General features: G+C 35.3%; 1 protein-coding gene across 1 annotated transcript in view; it reads right to left on the bottom strand.

The window, feature by feature from the left end:
- LOC137400483 (papilin-like) overlaps positions 1 to 17,984 on the bottom strand; it is a 30,975-nt gene extending 12,991 nt beyond the window's left edge. The window contains exons 1-11 of the mRNA XM_068086808.1: positions 17,880 to 17,984; positions 17,468 to 17,519; positions 17,240 to 17,322; positions 16,770 to 16,914; positions 16,529 to 16,664; positions 16,144 to 16,305; positions 15,704 to 15,865; positions 13,767 to 13,854; positions 12,628 to 12,802; positions 6,860 to 6,999; positions 210 to 375 (exon numbers count right to left, since the gene is read on the bottom strand). Coding sequence (XP_067942909.1) covers positions 210 to 375; positions 6,860 to 6,999; positions 12,628 to 12,802; positions 13,767 to 13,854; positions 15,704 to 15,865; positions 16,144 to 16,305; positions 16,529 to 16,664; positions 16,770 to 16,914; positions 17,240 to 17,322; positions 17,468 to 17,519; positions 17,880 to 17,984 — 1,414 coding nt within the window. The remainder of the gene's footprint in view (positions 1 to 209; positions 376 to 6,859; positions 7,000 to 12,627; positions 12,803 to 13,766; positions 13,855 to 15,703; positions 15,866 to 16,143; positions 16,306 to 16,528; positions 16,665 to 16,769; positions 16,915 to 17,239; positions 17,323 to 17,467; positions 17,520 to 17,879) is intronic.
- Positions 17,985 to 19,586: the final 1,602 nt, after the last annotated feature.

The raw sequence follows: 19,586 nt of genomic DNA, 5'->3' as shown, positions 1-19,586 counted from the left end.
ATCTAAAGTCATCTTGGAGGAGATGGGTATTAAGCCGCTGTCAACAAGGCTCCAAGCCATTCCATCTTAGCAGCTGATGCTACAAAATAAGATCAAGGACTTACGCAAGAAAGTTAGTAGGCTCAGTGAGAGATTTAACCACAGTTTGGAGTGTCCAAAAAAAGTAGCCAAAATAGAAGCTCTAGAATCTGCCAAACAGCAGCTAGTACCACTCTCAGCACGACTGAAGTAGTACTCCTCGAAGCGGGATAACAAGAGAATGAACAAGCTGTTCATCAATAATCTATCTAGAGTGTATTCCCAGTTCAAAGGTGAACTGCAGAGGCCAATGTCAAATCTTTCCTGATCCAGCACCTCAAAGTTCTGAAAGGACATCTGGGAGAAGAAAACTATTCATAACACCACTGCAAATTGGCTGAAGAGGCTTAAAGAGAGCCACCAACACACTGTGGCTCAGCAAGGACTCACCATCAGCGCAGTAGACATCAAGTGCAAAGTGCAGCATATGAAGAACTGGGCAGCACTTGGCCATGACATGATTGAAGCCTTCTGGTTGAAGAAATTGACATCACTTCACACTAGAATGGCTACGCAGATGGAATGCCTAATAGAAGAATGCGACCATCCGGAATGGCTGACCAAAGGAAGAACTGTACTTCTGATAAAAGATCCAAAGAAGGGGCCGATTCCCATGAACTATCGACTAACAACGTGCTTGCCCACTACCTGGAAACTGCTCTCAGGAATTGTTGCAGACAAACTGGAAGAGCACACGAGTTACTATATGACCAGTGCTCAGAAAAGAATTGGGCGCAACACCCGAAGAGCCAAATATCAGTTACTGGAGGATCGAATGGTCTGTCAAGACAGCAGGAAAAGGCATACCAATCTTGCCATGGCTTGGATTGAATACAAAAAGCCTATGACTCAATTCTCCATAGTTGGATACTGGAGTGCCTCAGTATGTACAATGTTCACCCTGCTCTTGTGGCATTCATCAAGATGTCAATGAATAAATGAAAGACAAAACTGAAGGCTAATGGCAAAAAGCTGGCGAATGTAAAAATTAAGTGAGGCATCTATCAAGGTGACTCCTTATCACCACTGCTCTTCTGCATATATGCCTAAACCCTCTAAGCAATATGCTGGAGGAGACTCAATATGGGTACTGTTTTAAATGGCACCAAGATAAACCACCTCTTCTACATGGATGGCATCAAGCTGTACGCTAACAAAGAAAGAGACATTGATTTGCTAATACACCTCACTCAGACATACAGCAAAGACATTGGAATGACCTTTGGTATTGAGAAATGTGAAAGGCTAATTCTTAAGAAAGACCATTCTATGCTCACAGATGGCCTAAGAATGCCAAATGGTACCACCAAAGATATAGAAGAAGGGTACAAGTACTTGGGGATTATGCAAAGCAACGTCAACCACGAAACCGAGGTACGTCACAAAGCCATTACCAAATACAACAAATGCTTTTGGCAGGTCCTACGAAGCCAGTTCAATGCCAAGAATCAACTCATGGCAATAAGTACCTACGCACTGCCAGTAATACGATATCCAGTAGGCATAATAAAGTAGACTGAGGAAGCTATCAAGGAAACAGTTATAGCAACTCGTAAACTGCTGACCATGCATGGAGCACTCCACCCAACATCCGATACTACTAGATTGTATCTTGATAGAAAAGAAGGCGGTAGAGAACTCTAAAGAACTGTACAGCCGACAGTGAAAGAGGACGAACAAAGCATCAAAGCCTATGCAGTCTCCATGGCCACTACAGATAAGTTGCTAGCTGAATTTCAATCAGCTGCTCTGACAATGCAGCTTTGCAGTTATCATGAGGAAACTGACTGGCACATGAAACCTCTTTATGGTGCTTACCACCGACAGATATCTGAGGTTTGCGATCCTCACCAGACATATATGTGTCTGAACAAAGGAAACCTAATGGCCAATACAGAATCGCTAATCATGGCAGCCCAGGAGCAAGTGCTCCCAACAAGGCAACTACAAACAAAAATCTATCACACTAAAGACGACCCTACATGCAGACTGTGCAAAGATGCACCTGAGACCATCCAACACATCATCAGTGAATGCAAGCAGCTAGCAGGAAACGCATACACTGTGTGGAAAAATCATGTCGCAAGTGTTGTGTATAGAAGTCTATGTGATGAGTATGGCCTTAATAAACCACAACACTACTGGGAAACTCCTGCTAAAGTCAACGAAAATGCCCTCGCTAAGATCCTCTGAGATTTCTACATCCGGACTGACAAGCATGTCCTAGCAAACCAACCAGATATAGTGGTGGTGGTCAAGGAGAACAAGAAAGCTACTATAATAGATATAGCAGTACCCAATGACTACAATATAGACAGCAAAGAAAAAGAAAAGGTTGAGTAATATCTCCATCTTGGAGAAGAGATTGAAAAATGCTGAGATGTAAGAACAACTGTTATTCCAGTAGTCATTGGGACACTGGGCGCAATAACACCGGCACATAAAATGTGGCTTGCCCAGATACCGACAGCAATCAACTCAGGTAAGTTGCAGAAAAGTGCGCTACTGGGAACAGCTAAGATCTTGAGGCGAGTGCTCAAACTCCCAGGTCTCTGGTAGAAGACCCGAGTTAGAGCAGAAATTACCACCCACATGAGTTAACCGGGGTGAGGAAACAGTTATTTATATATATATATATATATATATATGTATATATATATATATATATATAAAAGTAGTTTCCTCACCCCGGATACCCCGTATGGGTGGTAAATTCTGCTCTAACTCGGGTCTCCTACCAGAGACCTGGGAGTTTGAGCATTGCCTCAAGATCTTAGCTGTTCCCAATAACGCACTTTTTTGCAACTCACCTGAGTTGATTGCTGTTGGTATTTGGGCAAGCCACATTTTATGCGCTGGTGTTATTGCGCCCAGTGCCCCAATGACTACTGGGATTACAGTTGTTCTTACATTCCAGCATTTTTCAATTTCTTCTCCAAGAGGGAGATATTTCTCTACCTTTTCTTTTTCTTTGCTGGCTATATTGTAGTCATTGGGTACTGCTATATCTATTATAGTAGCCCTCTTGTTCTTCTTGTCTACCACCACTATATCTAGTTGGTTTGCTCGGACATGCTTGTCAGTTTGGATGTAGAAGTCCCAGAGGATCTTAGCGCGGTCATTTTCATTCACCTTACCAGGAGCTTTCCACCAGTGTTGTGGTTTATTAAGGCCATACTCATCACATAGATTTCTATACACAACACCTGCGACATGATTATGCCGCTCAGTGTATGCGTTCCCTGCTAGCTGCCTGCATCCACTGATGATGTGTTGGATGGTCTCAGGTGCATCTTTGCACAGTCTGCATCTAGGATCGTCTCTAGTGTGATAGATTTTCGTTTGGAGTTGCCTTGTTGGGAGCACTTGCTCCTGGGCTGCCATGATTAGCGACTCTGTATTGGCCGTTAGGTTTCCTTTGTTCAGCCACATATATGTCTGGTGAAGATCGCCAACCTTAGATATTTGTTGGTGGTAAGCACCATGAAGAGGTTTCGTGTGCCAGTCAATTTCCTCATCATCAGGGCGTAGGTCCGTTGTAAGAGCAGCCGATTGAAATTCAGCTAGCAACTTATCTGAGATGGCCATAGAGGCTTCATATGCTTTGATGCTTTGCTCTTCCTCTTTCACTGTCTGCTGTACACTTTTGAGTCCCCTACCGCCATCTTTCCTATCAAGATACAATCTAGTAGTATCAGATTTTGGGTGGAGTGCTCCATGCATGGTCAGCAGTTTACGAGTTGCTATATCTGTTTCTTTGATGGCTTCCTCAGTCCACTTTATTATGCCTGCTGGATATCTTATTACTGGCAGTGCGTAGGTATTTATTGCCATGACTTGGTTCTTGGCATTGAGCTGGCTCCGTAAGACCTGCCGAAGGCGTTTCTTGTATTTGGTAATGGCTTTGTGACGTACCTCGGCTTCGTGGTTGATGTTGCTTTGCATAATCCCCAAGTACTTGTACCCTTCTTCTATATCTTTGATGATACCATTTGGCATTCTTAGGCCATCTGTGAGCATAGAATGGCCTTTCTTAAGAATTAGCCTTCCACATTTCTCAATACCGAAGGTCATTCTGATGTCCTTGCTGTATACCTGAGTGAGGTGTATTAGCGAATCACTGTCCCTTTCTTTGTTAGCGTACAGCTTGATGTCATCCATGTAGAAGAGGTGGTTTATCTTGGTGCCACTCTTAAACTGGTACCCATATTGAGTCTCCTCCAGCATATTGCTTAGAGGGTTTAGGCATATGCAGAAGAGCAGCGGTGATAAGGAGTCACCTTGATAGATGCCTCGCTTAATTTGTACACTTGCCAGCTTTTTGCCATTAGCCTCCAGTTCTGCCTTCCATTTGGTCATTGACATCTTGATGAATGCCACAAGATATAAATATATAATATATATATATTTATATCTTGTGGCATTCATCAAGATGTCTATTATATGTATATATAGCATGTACATTATACATGTATATATATATATATATATATATATACATAAATGTGTATATATATGTATGTATATCTATGAAAACATTTATATTTATACATGCCTAAAAATGTATATATATATACATACCTTTATAGGGATTAACCATTTTTATTGTTGTTTCACAGCTTGCACATTCTGGAACAATTCTAAACAAGTTCTTCAATGGTGAGATATTTGTTTCTTGGTAAGGCTTTGTCCCCCCAGGCTACTCTATATTACACTGATAAGTCTAAATAAAGACAAAACAGCTAGCTGTCTGATGTTGAGCCTATATATATTTTTGAAAATGTATCTATGAATAATTGAACTGTTATACTACAGATTAAAATGAATGAGCGTGCCTCTCCTGAAATATGCAATGGCATTTAGAAGTCTAAGTCAACTTCTTGTGTTTGATATGGCTGTTAACAGATGACACACATTCTTCATTACATTTACAAATTAGATTTATAGCTCTTCTGCCAGACCAATAACGTCTAACCTTTCATTCACTTTCCCTACCACAATATTTCGCTAATTTTAAAAGGATAACACACGGAGTAGGCCTCAAAATTTGAAAGGTTGAGTTGTGTCTAGTCTTCTTTAACCCGCTGAATTCAACATTTTAAATTATTAAATTGAAACATCAAAGCAAAAAATTAGACTCAATTCAAATTGACTTCCTGTCTGTTGATGATTGTATTAAATATAATAGACTTTTGAACTCTCATCTGTAACTTAATAAAGTGCTGAGTTTAATAGGTGAGACTGCATTATATAAGCTAAAATCAAAGTATCTACTATCAGAACGCAACAAAGAGTCCATCAGTACTTCACGAGCATTCAGCATGAAGGTTCAACTGGTTATTGTAGCTATTGCTGTCATTACCGGCATCAGATCAGCTCCTCAAAATGAGGCAATAACAGCGGGTCAAGAAGAAGCGATGGCTGTTGTGAGTTTTTTTAGTTGAATCAATCATGCATAAATGTATATTATAGTAACTAAACAGAATTTTAAAAATATTTGATTATTTACTAACTTAGACATAGATGTAACCATATAATATATTATTAATGATATAAATTATTAGTATAAATTATTACTAATGAAGTAATATATAGTATCTAGCATACAGTAGTAATCCTTTATATTCCCATTTCTAAGCAAGTTAGTAACTTTGAATAAACAACTCCAAATAGAAAAGTTGAAAGCCAAGTTCAACCATTATCTTGAGAAAAATATGTTGCTGTTAATAAACAAAACAAAATGAAATATGACATGTTAAGCTGGCTTTAACCATCTTTCATTGTTACTAATAATAATTGTTACTAATAGCTTTCTTGCCAATAAAAATACGATTTACAATTACAGGTCATGTTTTGTATTTTAGAGTGTGGCTGAGAGAAGAGGAGCAGATGACTCTCAATCAGAATACCAAAATGGCAAGTATATCCGAACATTCTGATATTAACTTTTAGCTAATCTTACTGTATTCTGATTTTAGCGGTACATAGTTCAACTTTTTATCATATGAAGTTCTCGTAAAAAAATTGGGAAATTAGGGAAAGATCTTTATTTGCATTATGGGATGGATATTTATTTACAGACCACCACAACCAATACTATGAGACGTATATGATACCTTACTACGTCTCGAGAGCAGTGAGTATAATAGGGTCAACTTAATGTAATGTAAATACATTTAGTAAACACTAATTATAATTATATACACTTGTAGGTCTACGTATTAATATCTGTATGTATAGTATATAGAATATATATACATGTATATATATATATATGTATATATATATATATATATACATATATATATATATATATATATATATATATATATATATATATATATATATATATATATATATATATATATATATATATATATATATATATATATATATATATATATATAGATGTATTATGTAACTTATATGAATATAAGTTGTCAGTAGTCTTACCTCTATATTCAAATGTGATACTACGACTAAATATAAATAAAATAAAGTGAAATTCAAAGCCACAAAAAATTCTACGTAGTAATTGATGAAGTGATTGATTAAAGTAGAACTTTATCTGAAAAATCAATTTTTTAATCTTTTAGGTTACAAATCTGTTGTGCACTGCTGCCTGTCAACTATTCATGGTGGAAAACAGTTCTTTACTGTGTGAAGGCTTAAAAAGACTATTATAAATACTTAAACAACATTAGTTTATTTGTACCTGTTAACCCTGCAAAGACGCAACACCTTACATTAATAATAGGTTTATGACACAATGGCTTCTGACCTGGCACAGTGCCAAAAGGAAAGAGATAATCTCATGACTGTTCAGAGTACCCAGCTGCAGCAAGAGGTTAGAGTTTCTTTTGAAAGAGAGTTCGAGTCTGGAGAGGAGGAAGTAAAAGGTATCTACTGTAGAATTTGTGTCTGTTTAGAAAATGATATGACATTCTGAGTTTTAGGTGACAACCTTTCAGTTAAATGCAGTAATACTTCAACTTACGAGTGCTCCAACGTACGGAAAACTTGAGATACGAGCCAGCTTTTAAGCACATTTTAGCACTAACATATGAGCCATGGTTGAGATACGAGCACTTGAGTCAGTTGCCAAGTATGCCAGAGATGTTTTATGAGAACAACATCACTCTGTATTTTTCAACTGCTCAGGTTATACTTTGATACCGTGTTTTTGTGTACTATTTTCAGTGCAAAGTTATGTGAATTAAAAGTACTGTGCATAGACCAAAAGTTTGCCAGTAAAAGGATAGATAATGCAAAGAAAAAGCGAATGATAACAATTGATATTAAACGGAAAATTATTGAAAAATATGCAAAATATGTATGCGTGATTGAGCTAGCTCAGCAATATGACAGAAATACATCCACAATTATCAAACACAAGGATTGTATTCAAGGCATTTAGTTTGCAAAAGGACTAACCATAGTTTCTAAACGGTGCAGCGATCTTCACGACCGCTGATGGAGAGACTGCTCAGGCATTGGATAAAAGATAAACAATTGGTTGGTGACAGCGTAACTGAAACGATGCGATGTGAAAAGGCCGGTGCTATCTATCAAAACTGTAAAATAGACATTCGGACAAGTTGGCTAGTGGTCGTGCATTAACCCTCTGTGACGACTCCTGTGTTCGTCGTAATTGCAACATGTTGAAAGGGTGACAAAGGCAAGCGTTCTTAAATAGGTTTATCTTAAAACGACCGGCTAGTCGTTTTAGTCGTTTTAGTCGTGAAAGCGAAACAAAGGAAAAATTAGCTAACCAGCGAGAAACTTCAAACTATTAACGCCGAAGAAATTTTAATTACGCTTTGAAAGCTTGCTTTTAGGTTTGCTTCTAAGTTTGTCTTTCAAGACTTTGATAAATCCAAATTTATTAAAGTCAACTGTTGTAATGAAGGATAACTTATATCTCCCTCCCTGGCAAATGCTAGCGTTAACTGCTATTATATGTATTTAATTTTACATTTTAATTAATCACATTTCCTTGCATTATTTTTTATTTGTTGATTTTGAAAGCATGTGGTAAGTTAAGACAACCAACATGTTCTTTCTGTTACAATATCTTGTTTTGAGTGTTTTATTTGCATTTTTTTAGAATATGGAAACCAATCAATATAAATTTAATTGTTCTATATATAAATAAATTGCACCAACATGCGAGTAAATTGACATACGAGCTCAGTCTCTGAACGCATTAAGCTCGTAAGTCGAAGTATGACTGTAAGTATCTTACAACTTGTATGGGATGTTATAGTTGCTCCCATGTGTGCTATGAAAGCTGACTCTGGACCATGCAGGTCATATGTCCAAAGATACTACTTTAATGAAGCCACCCAGAGGTGTGAAAGGTTCACTTATGGAGGTTGCTATGGAAACACCAACAACTTCGAGTGAGAAATTAAAAACTATGCTTGGCTTTTATTCAATTTGATTGTAAATGCATTGTATATATCTGTACCGCAGATAGATATAAAACTTTTAGAAATTTGCTGGTTGTATTTATCTGGCAAAGAAAGAATAGACACCTTACTTAGTCAATGCTAAAGTGATGAAACATCTTTTTGAAAATATTTTTTTAGAACTAAATACGAGTGTGAAAACTCTTGTATGAACCAGTGTAGCAGACCTCTCAACGTTGGATACTGTTCAGCTCGTCTCCCCCGTTACTATTATAACTCCGCTACAGGAAGATGTCAGCTATTTGTTTATGGTGGATGTGGAGGAAACGGCAACAATTTCATGTAATTCAAATAATTTATGGCTTTTTACCATCTTTTAATGATACCTTATATAATTTATCTTTAGAGTTATCCCACCCTGCTACTAAAGTAGATAGCTCCATTTCTTTTATGAATTTTCAGGACAATGCAGGAGTGCCAAACAACTTGTGATGGTGCCTGCATCTTACCTAAAGAAAAAGGTCCATGCTGTAGCTGATGCTGTAGCTAGATGGTATCACAACTCTGAGACTAACAAGTGTGAACCTTTCATCTACAGTGGCTGTGGAGGCAATGCTAACAACTTTCCGTAAGTATAAAACAGCGCTTTTTGATTAAAGATTAGTTTTGTCACACAAATAAGTGAATACATACCATTATTTACACAACAAATAATTTGATGATTTGCATCTTAAACTTTTAAAATCAATTTGACGTTTACAATAACTACACTTTGTTTGGGTTATTTTTCAAGTACTCGCCGATGGAATAGTGAATTAGAGCTCGACGCCAACTCGTTAATTTCTGTAACTGATATAAGTAGTTTTGCCAACAAACAGACACTGTAATCAAAATATATTAGTTCTGTAGTTTCTTTGAGCTCCAAAGATTTTTTAAGTTTGTTCTTATGAATTCTATTTTTTAAACTGTTTACTCAGACTGTTAATAACAGACATACTTAGCTGCTGCCAGCAAACAATATCTATTTCCTAAACTTTTTTGCTGTCAATATTGTTGATATAGTTTCTTTTGTAAAACCATTATTGCTATTCATACTATATCTTAATTATAATATGTTACGAATCATAATATGTTACGAACCATAATATGCTGTTTTTGTAGAACCAGAGAAGCCTGTGATAATCGTTGCTAGAAAAAAGAGAAAATGAGAAAGAAATATTTACTAATTACAATAAAACGACACCTTCTTTTCTATATATTAAATGAGATGGTATTATTTACTCATTGCTATGATATGCTGGGTTATGGTGATAGAATAAAGACTGTAATAACCATCAATCAACTATTTCATGCAGGGGAGATAAATCCATCTATTTTGAACTTATCGTGAACATCAATAGATTATAGATTGATTGGTGAGCCGCAGATAAGATGGAAAATACTTCAATTATAGTAGAGGAGACAATTATAGAGGAGACAATTATACAAGGGAGACAAGTCCTTTGAGGACCATGTCTAATTAAAAATTCAAGAGAAGCTGATGCTTCCTTACAAAGATAGTTAATTAGTCTCTCATTGAACATTAAGAAAAAATTATTTTCAATTGAAATTAACAAATACTATAATTATTTCATAATTAACAAAAAGCTTGACACAAAATTAAAATGACAATCAGATGACAAACCTTTAATTACAATAAAATTCAGTATGAGTTTATGCACAAAACCTTGCCTTGTGTTATCCTTGGTGATATCTGATCCTAAAGGTGGATTATACCTGGATGCATATCTAGTTCTACAACTGGATGCATATGTTAGTGCATACCTGGATGCCTATTTAGGTGCCTATTTGGGTGTACATATTAGCGCTTACTTGGATGTAAATCTCATCATATACTGGGTGTATATTTGGGTGCATAGCTAAATGTCTACCTAAACAGATACCTGAGCATATACCAGAGTGCATATCTGAATGTACACATGAAACATATCAGGACGTATACCTGGATACCCATCTAAAAGTGTAGCTAGATGTGAAGCTAGAGGTGTAGCTGCATGTAAACTTAGGTGTATATCTGGGTGCATATCTGGGTGTATCGCTAGTGTATAATTGAGTGCATATATAAGCGTATGCTTATCGCCTTAGCAATGTAGATCATAGCAAAGAGTAGGTTGTACATTATTTTTTGAACAAGAGTGTATTGTAGTGTGATCAAACATAACTGTGTAGATGGGATGATGCAGCAAGTGTTCTAATTCTTAGAGAAACTCTTCTTGTTAAGGAGGAGCACATTTGGTTATACATTACATGGCCAACTTCATCTTATAGAGCATCCATAAACAATCATCTTTTTGAAGTATTAGAATTGAGAAGATGAACTGACAGTCAAATATTGGGGTCAATGCTCAGCTGTAAATATCTTTTATTTAATCAGCTATGTTATTTCTGTTATAAATGCAGCAAGCTTCAATTTATTTACAATGGCATACTACTAAATTTGTTAAAAACTAATATGAACAACTATTACAATCTTAATATTTCTATCAATTAAAAATTTCATTCACAGCTATCTCACCCAAAGCTAGCTCTTTTATAGCTATCTCACACAGAGCTAGTTTATTTACAGTTATTTCACACAGAGCTAGCTCACTTACAGCTATCTCACGCAGAGCTAGTTCACTTACAGCTGTCTCACACAGAACTAGTTCACTCACAGCTATCTCACACAGAGTTAGTTCACTTACAGCTATCTCACACAAAGCTAACTCACTTACAGCTATCTCACACAGAGTCAGTTCTCTTACAGCTATCTCACACAGAGTTAGTTCACTTACAGCTATCTCACACAGAGCTAGCTCACTTACAGCTATCTCACACAGAGTCAGTTCTCTTACAGCTATCTCACACAGAGTTAGTTCACTTACAGCTATCTCACACAGAGCTAGCTCACTTACAGCTATCTCACACAGAGTTAGTTCACTTTCAGCTATCTCACACAGAGTTAGTTCACTTACAGCTATCTCACACAGAGCTAACTCACTTACAGCTATCTCACACAGAGTCAGTTCTCTTACAGCTATCTCACACAGAGTTAGTTCACTTACAGCTATCTCACACAGAGCTAGCTCACTTACAGCTATCTCACACAGAGTTAGTTCACTTACAGCTATCTCACACAGAGTTAGTTCACTTACAGCTATCTCACACAGAGCTAACTCACTTACAGCTATCTCACACAGAGTCAGTTCTCTTACAGCTATCTCACACATAGTTAGTTCACTTACAGCTATCTCACACAGAGCTAGCTCACTTACAGCTATCTCACACATAGTTAGTTCACTTACAGCTATCTCACACAAAGCAAGTTCACTTACAGCTATCTCACACAGAGCTAGTTCCCATACAGCTATCTCACACAGAGTTAGTTTACTTGCAGCTATCTCACACAGAGCTAGTTCACTTACAGCTATCTCACACAGAGTTAGTTCACTTACAGCTATCTCACACAGAGCTAGTGCACTTAAAGCTATCTCACACAAAAAAATTGATGAGTATCTCATTTCACCTTTAATAAACCATTGATGGGTACTGACTCTTTATAGGCCTACTACAGATGAATATAAGGCTAGTGAATAATGAAAACATCTTAGATAAGATTATTATAGAGACACTGCAGTTAAAAATAATGTTATATTTTCAGCATAGGCTTAGTTATCCTTTTATGACTGAAGTTTATGCTTTATATATTTACTCTAGAGAGGGCTTATGCTCAGTAGAATGCATGAATAACTATTTAACTAAATTCTTGATTGAAAGTTATCTGCTGAAGTGACTACTATGTTTAAACAAAACAAGCAAAGTGGGTAACGAGTTTTTTTCTAGTGTCTTTGTAGAAGAGTACTCCTTATATAATTATTGGCAGATTTGAAGTGCTCGGAATATTTGTTGTATACTTCAAAGTCTTGTTGAGTACACGAGCTCATTTAAAAAAAATACAAAATGTAACTTTAGAAGTGTTGTGTTTATTGTTAGCTGGTAATTAATATTTACCGGAAACAACAAAAAAGAAAACACATAAAGTGGAACTAAACTAAAAACTAAAGACCGAAACTATGCTCATATTTTCTACATAATTTACCATCCAGAGAGCATCCCTGTTCAGCTCTAACTTTGATGCCAACAGAAAGAGCATTAGGCAAAACCTTGGCACTTTCTTTAGCAAACACATCTACAATGCCATTGTGAATTTTGTTGAAGCCGTTAATTATCTTCTCTTTGGAAGAAAGTTTTGTTTGTTCAGCTCTATCCATAATCTTTGAATGCACATTTTGCCTAGACTTAATTGAACCATCTGGCTTGTTAGTAGTTCCGTCAATCGTAACCCACATTCCTAAATCTTCAACCTTGTCGAAAGTAAATGTATCTGACCCAGTCCATTCCGGATCATTGCAATCATTACCAATCAACAAAATAACACAGTTTTTAGTACAATAAAAACTGTTTATGTTGTAGGAACATTATACTGTCTAAAAACATGCTGTTTAAATATATTCTTTTGTTTGCTCAGGTTTGTAACTAGTTGCAACAGCAGTCAGTTCTGCACCTAGTTCAAGTTTTTCCCTTTTACCATTGCACAGCAAAAATTTTACTCAAACTTTCCAACCAGAGGTTGGCGGATCTGCCACCATTGTAAAAAATATAATAGGCTTACTAAATAATATGGTGCAAAGGAGCAAAACAAGTCTACCATTATCATGTATCTAACATTATTGATTTAGCTAGAACAAGCAAGCTGACTATTCAATACCTGAGAAGCGAATTAACACGAAAGCTTATCTTAATCTTCAAAAAATTCAACTTTACTGAATTTTTTCCCTAGGTTATCTAATTCGTCTTTCAGCAATTAACTTTCCTGATTTTGGCGTGCTTTGCTATAAAAATAATGGCGCTTGTGAGATGTACTGAAATTTCTGGTGGTGTTAAAATGTCATTCAATTTCCTTCTTTTCATCAAGTGATTAAACAGATGTGCTTATTGAAACTTTTGGTGGCATGCTAGACTTAATCTCGTGTTTATTAGTGTCATTCTGCTCAGTGCTATCATCACTGAGCAGAATGATGTATGTGATGTATCCGGTGTTGCAGGGGTTGGTCTCATGGGTCCAAAAGCTACTTAAAACTCTTCTTCCATGCTGCTTTTCATCATAATTATTTTTTCAGCAACAGCACTCAAAGTTTTTTACTTTCTACTTTGATAAGAAAAAAAGTTCTTTATTACTCTTCTATAGTGGAACACCTTTACAACCAGAAGTTTCATGTTGGATGCCTTGCTGTCATATTGTACCAAAAGCTTGCAAGCCAGAGCACTGTTATAATACACATGAGCATAAAACGCTAGTGCCTCATTGATTTAGTTGTAAATATCATATACATCACTGGTGAATATTATACTAGTTTTCAGTGCTGTGTAGCAGATAAACCCACTACATCACTCAGCTAGTTTTAACAAGCTCAAAAAATTTGCGTGACTAACTGTTAGCGTGAGTTGGTGTCAATGTGATTGAAATGAGTGAAAATATTAGAGTCAATTTCTTAACTTTATGCCTCATTTCCAGTCAAGTTATTATTGTGACTCCTGTTAAGTTTCTCTTGCTCATTGTCATGTTTTTGAATTGTTTAATTAAAATAGAAAAGTTCATGCGTGTGACCAATCAAACTGCTGAGAACTTATTCAACTTTATAATGGTAGAGGAAGGTTATAAATCACAAGATATAGTTTTTTAATTTTTCAGTTCATTCGAAAAAAACTTTAGGGTGAGGCACAAAGGCTTTTTAGTTTATAGCATTCAAAATCCAGTGTGTTGCTTTCAAATGTGGGTTACGGTGCAAACAAAGATCTAATAAAAAGGTTTTGCTTGTCTAAATGTAAGATCTCAATCTTCTCAAATGCCAATAGTTCTAATGTGTTTCACAATTTCTGTGTATTAAACTGCATTACACTGGAATCATATCTCATGATTAATTACCGTACAAGGTAGTTGCATGTAGTATATTATGGACTATAGTATAGCACATATGCAGAGGGGGCTTGTCATTACCAACTCCAAGTTTCCTTTTAGACGAGCAAGTCGACAATGAGTGCTTTGTACTTTTTACTATGTCTACTGTTTCATAAAATCATTTGTTATTTTACAATATAGACACATATACAAATGTAAGTGACTTTAAACTTCTGGTACATTTATACAAAATAATTTAATAAATCTGACAAAACTTTGTGCGTAAAATAATTGTTCTAAAGACTGTTAGCCCAGTCAGTTTCAATTTCAAAAGCAAATGATTTGCTAGATTCGAACAAAAACTACTTGCTGGTTTAATTGTCAGACTTCTGATTAGCTTTTGAAACTGAATCTAGTGATATAGTTGTAAGTGCTGCTCCTCAAGATGCCCAAATCACTCAAAACACGGAAAGCTTATTATTCATTATGTTTGTAAAAATGCTAAATAGATATATAGATTGGTCTCTCCTGCATTAAATGAAAACTTGATGGTGATTAAAGTGATTAAAATATTTATTATATTACAGTAACCCAGTTGAATACAGAAATTAACAATCAATACTATCCCGTGTTTAAATATATGTTCAAAAGTTGATGTGATTGCAGTTAGTAAGAGTTGCTTGCTCTTCTTTGGTTTTCTCTAGCATTGCTTGTCACAGTCTTCCTTGGTTCTGCAACAAAAAACATACTTGAAGCAAATTTACCAGTAATAAAAGAAATAATGTATAAGAATGAGTTGATTTTTATTTTGTCTGCAGCAGCTACTCTGGCAAAGGTAATAAGTATTGAAAGTGCAAAAAATATGTTTCTCTTCTAAGTGAGCTCTTTCTCAGATTATGAAAAAAATTTGATCTAAACAAAAGTTATGCAAACCCTCGACTAGATTTATAATGATTCAAGCTAAAAATTTTCTTAGGATCTAGTATAGATTTCAATCTTTTTGGTTGAAGCATCTGTTTACAGGCAGAACTAATTTTACTAATTCAAGTCAAATTGGAAGCCAGTATTGAACATAAACTTTCCAGTTTCTTATGCAAATGGAAATTTTTGTTAGTTTACGGAATTTCCTTCTATTTTAAACCACCTCAAAAGGGCATAGTTAAAAAAGCTCTTTGTAAAATTAGCAATATGTAGTCATATTCTTTTTCACACTTACAAGAAGTTGTTAGCATTTCCTCCGCAGCCACTGAAGATGAATACTTCACACTTGTTAGTCTCAGAGTTATGATACCACCTGGCTAAAGCGCTGAGACAAGAACCTTTCTCTTTAGGTAAAACACAGGTATCATCACACGATGCTTGACATTCCTGCATAGTCCTAAAATAATAGATCAATAGCCTCTGAATCTAAATAAATTGGTCTTCTCTATTAACAGAAGGAAGCAACTCCTAATTACAAAGAAATATGTAACCACACACATATGTCTATACATTTCTACCTAAACCTAAAATGTTTATAAAATATCGTATACATATCCAAACCAAGTTGTCTGCCTTTTAACGAACTCACAAAGATCACTATTAGATAGCACTTCAGCTATGTCTGACATTACAATGAAGTGAGTAATAAAAGATTGAGTGAGACATCTGACTTACATAAAGTTGTTGCCGTTTCCTCCACATCCACCATAAGAGAAAAGCTCACACCTTCCTGTAGCGGAGTTATAATAGTAACGGGGGAGACGAGCTGAACAGTATCCAACATTGAGAGGTCTGCTACACTGGTTCATACAAGAGTTTTCACACTCGTATTTAGTTCTAAAGTAAAATGTTTATAAAAGTTAATCACTGTAGCCAACACTATTACACAGTATGTCTATTACTTTACTCAGGCCATAAAATATGCGAATTACAAAGTTTCTGAAGTTTTCAGCAATCAATTAATGAATTTGAACAACATATCAAAGTGAAGAAAGGAAAAATGAAGACAATTAACAATACTGCAAAAAGACCAGCTAAATTCAAAATGTAAAATGTCTACCTGAAGTTGTTGGTGTTTCCGAGGCATCCACCATAAACAAACAATTCACACCTCTGCGTGTCTTCATTGTAGTAGTATCTCTGGATGTATGACCTGCAGGGTCCAGAGTCAGCTTTCATGGCACACATCGATGCAACTGAAACAACAATTAATTATTATAAACTAGAAATTATATTCAGGAGCTTATCACTTGGCATTAAATCATTGAATGATGTAAAAACCAAAATATATAATTTTGTACCTTCCACTTCTTCACTTTCTTCATCAGATTCGTCCTCTTCTTCAACAACTGCTCCAGCTTCTTGCTGTTGAGTGCTTTGAACTACCATAAGAGTGTCTCTCTCTTTCTGGCATTGTGCCAGATCTGAAGCCATCCTGTTATAGGCCTAATATATAAAAAATCAGGCTTGAGAGGGGAAAAATGTGCCAAAGAAAAGCTCTCTATTCTGGCACAATACTTGTATTTGGCATTTCAATTCCGCAAAACATTGGTTCGAAAACTTAACTTATAATACTGGAATAATATTAAAAATTTTATCATTAAACCAGTCTTAGATTTTATTATTAAGAAACTAATTTCACTTAAGAGGTAGCAAGAAAATGTCGAATTTATTAAGAGAGTTCAACTAAAAAAGTTTGGAATCATCAGAATATTACAAATATCATATAAATATATCACATTTATAATTAAAACAATACTATTATACTCACAGTCCTGGAGATATAATAAGGTGACATGTACATCATGTTTGTTCCTTTAGATCCATAATATTGGTAGTAACGATAGTTGTTGTCTGCAAATAAAACATTCTCATAATTTCTGAGTTTTTCTTATAAGAGATTTAACTGGTGACGTGTTGAAGATAAAAAGGTGCAAAGATTTAATCATGTTAGCAAACTTAGTAAAAAATCAACACTATAGTAATCTAATATACTTACCATTTTGATAATCTGATATAGATTCATCTGCTCCTTTTCTTTCAGCAACACCCTAAAATATGCACCCCTTCTGTTATTAGTTGTTTTATGATTGCCAGCCATGACTTTAATTTAATTGCCCTAAAAACTGAGTAATTTACTTTTTTTTAACATTCTTTTATGAATTACATAACTAACTATTTTACACAAACTTCATAATATTCTGGTTATATTTTTGTATCAGCTTGTAAAAGTTTTCATAAGATTACCAATGTTTAAACTACTATTTAAACTTCATGATTGTAAAAGTGAAGCTGCAAAGTTGGATTGTGCAAACACTCTATTTATAGATACATTTGAATACAATTTTTCATTTTTGTCGTAAGCTTTTCACCAAAGTCCATAATGTTTTTAATATAGCAATAAAACTTACAACAGCTATTTCTTCACCTTGACCTTCTATTGCTGCCTCATTCTGAGGAGCTGCTTTGATGCTGCCAATAACAGCAATAGCTAGAATAACCAGTTGAGTCTTCATGCTGACTTTTGAGGCTGACTGACTTGTAAAATACTGATGATAGACTCTTTGTTTCAGTTTATATAGTGCTGCCTGACCCTGACCTTTTAACCTCCCTTCAGGTTTGAGTTATTGAGGGGAAGTCAAATTCATCTAAACAGAGTACAGCAATTATGCGCTGATGGTAGGCCAGAGATGAGTCATGTTCAATTTAAATTAATTGGTTTACTTTGATGTCGTAGTTTAATAATTGAAACCGTTAAGTCAGTAGGCTCTAGAAACCTACGCACAAGTCTAGACTTTACACTGTAAACCCACTCTCTTATGTTATCTTTTGAAAATTAATAAACCTGGGTGGAGCAGGATGAGATTGATGTCGTAAAAGCTATCTGCCTCACTCTCACTCTGAAGGCATGAATAAAGTTGACATACATGTAAATGTGTGTTACAGTCAGGTGAAAGAGAGGACAGGGGTACGTCTTTCAGCCTTATCCTTATCAGCCTTAAAAAAGTCTTTTCACAAAAAGTTTATTTTCATTTAACATATACAACATTTACCAATATATCTCTTAAGCTTTAAGTTTCATATTTTGAGAAAAGTTTTTGTGCAGCTCAAATAAATTAAAAGGAAAATAAAACAGCTGTAAAAATATTTAAGTGTAAAATAATTAACAACTAATAGCTAGATATTCTACATGCAAGTTGTCTTAAAAGCTTTGATGAATGATACTTGTACAAACGCATAGCAGTAAAGCTTTGCTTGAGTACAACAATTCACGTAGAAAGTATTTAGCTTCTACAGATTTAATGATTGACCTTAAAAAAGCTAGAAATAGGAGTTTCCAGTTGGAAAATCAAATGGCACATTGAAAAATTGCAAATTGAAAAAACAGGTAATGGATTTTGAAATGCTTTTAGAAAAGCTTTTAAATAAAAAAAATGCAAAAGGAAATATTAACTAATAGGTAATAAAAAGTACATATTTATTGCGTTCAACCGAGATAAGGGAGTTGAGAATGATAAGGACAGCTTAGCCTAGTGGCTACGCACTCTTGGTTATAGACTTGCGATTTGCATATGTGAGTTAAATTGCAGTGACATGAGGACTTTTCATTGCCGAATTTTAATTGTTATATCTGGGCACAGATGTGACAGTTAAACAAACCAACAAAATACCAACATACACCAAAATTTATATATATATATATAGGTTGGCCATTGTCTGTCCATCCGTTCTTTTTCAGGACTTGAAGCTCAGAGTATAAGTACTTGTACTTGCAGAATTATTATTTGGATGCGGAACATGTGGCTGATTAGGTCAGTGACTTCGATTCAGCTTGCTACGCAGAACGTCATAAGTTAATGCCCATACAAAAAAACGTGTTCAACAGTTTGGCAAAATTATTATGAGGCTTCTAAACATAGCCAAGAGGTTTGTGCATCTTTTTACTAACTCATTGAAATACCTACATGTATGTTGTGTTCATTGAAACATACTCAAGTTTCACACTGAGTTATTGTATAAATATATTGAAAAACTTACTATTTGTATTACAGCAATTTATTATATTTCTGGGTAACCTTTTATTTGGTGGTGTGCCACAGCTCAAAATAGTTTAAAAA

Source organism: Watersipora subatra, chromosome 7 (genome assembly GCF_963576615.1).
Source record: "Watersipora subatra chromosome 7, tzWatSuba1.1, whole genome shotgun sequence".
Lineage (NCBI taxonomy): Eukaryota > Metazoa > Bryozoa > Gymnolaemata > Cheilostomatida > Watersiporidae > Watersipora > Watersipora subatra.
The sequence above is the reverse complement of the archived record's forward strand: the minus strand, read 5'-3'. Positions and strand labels throughout refer to the sequence as shown.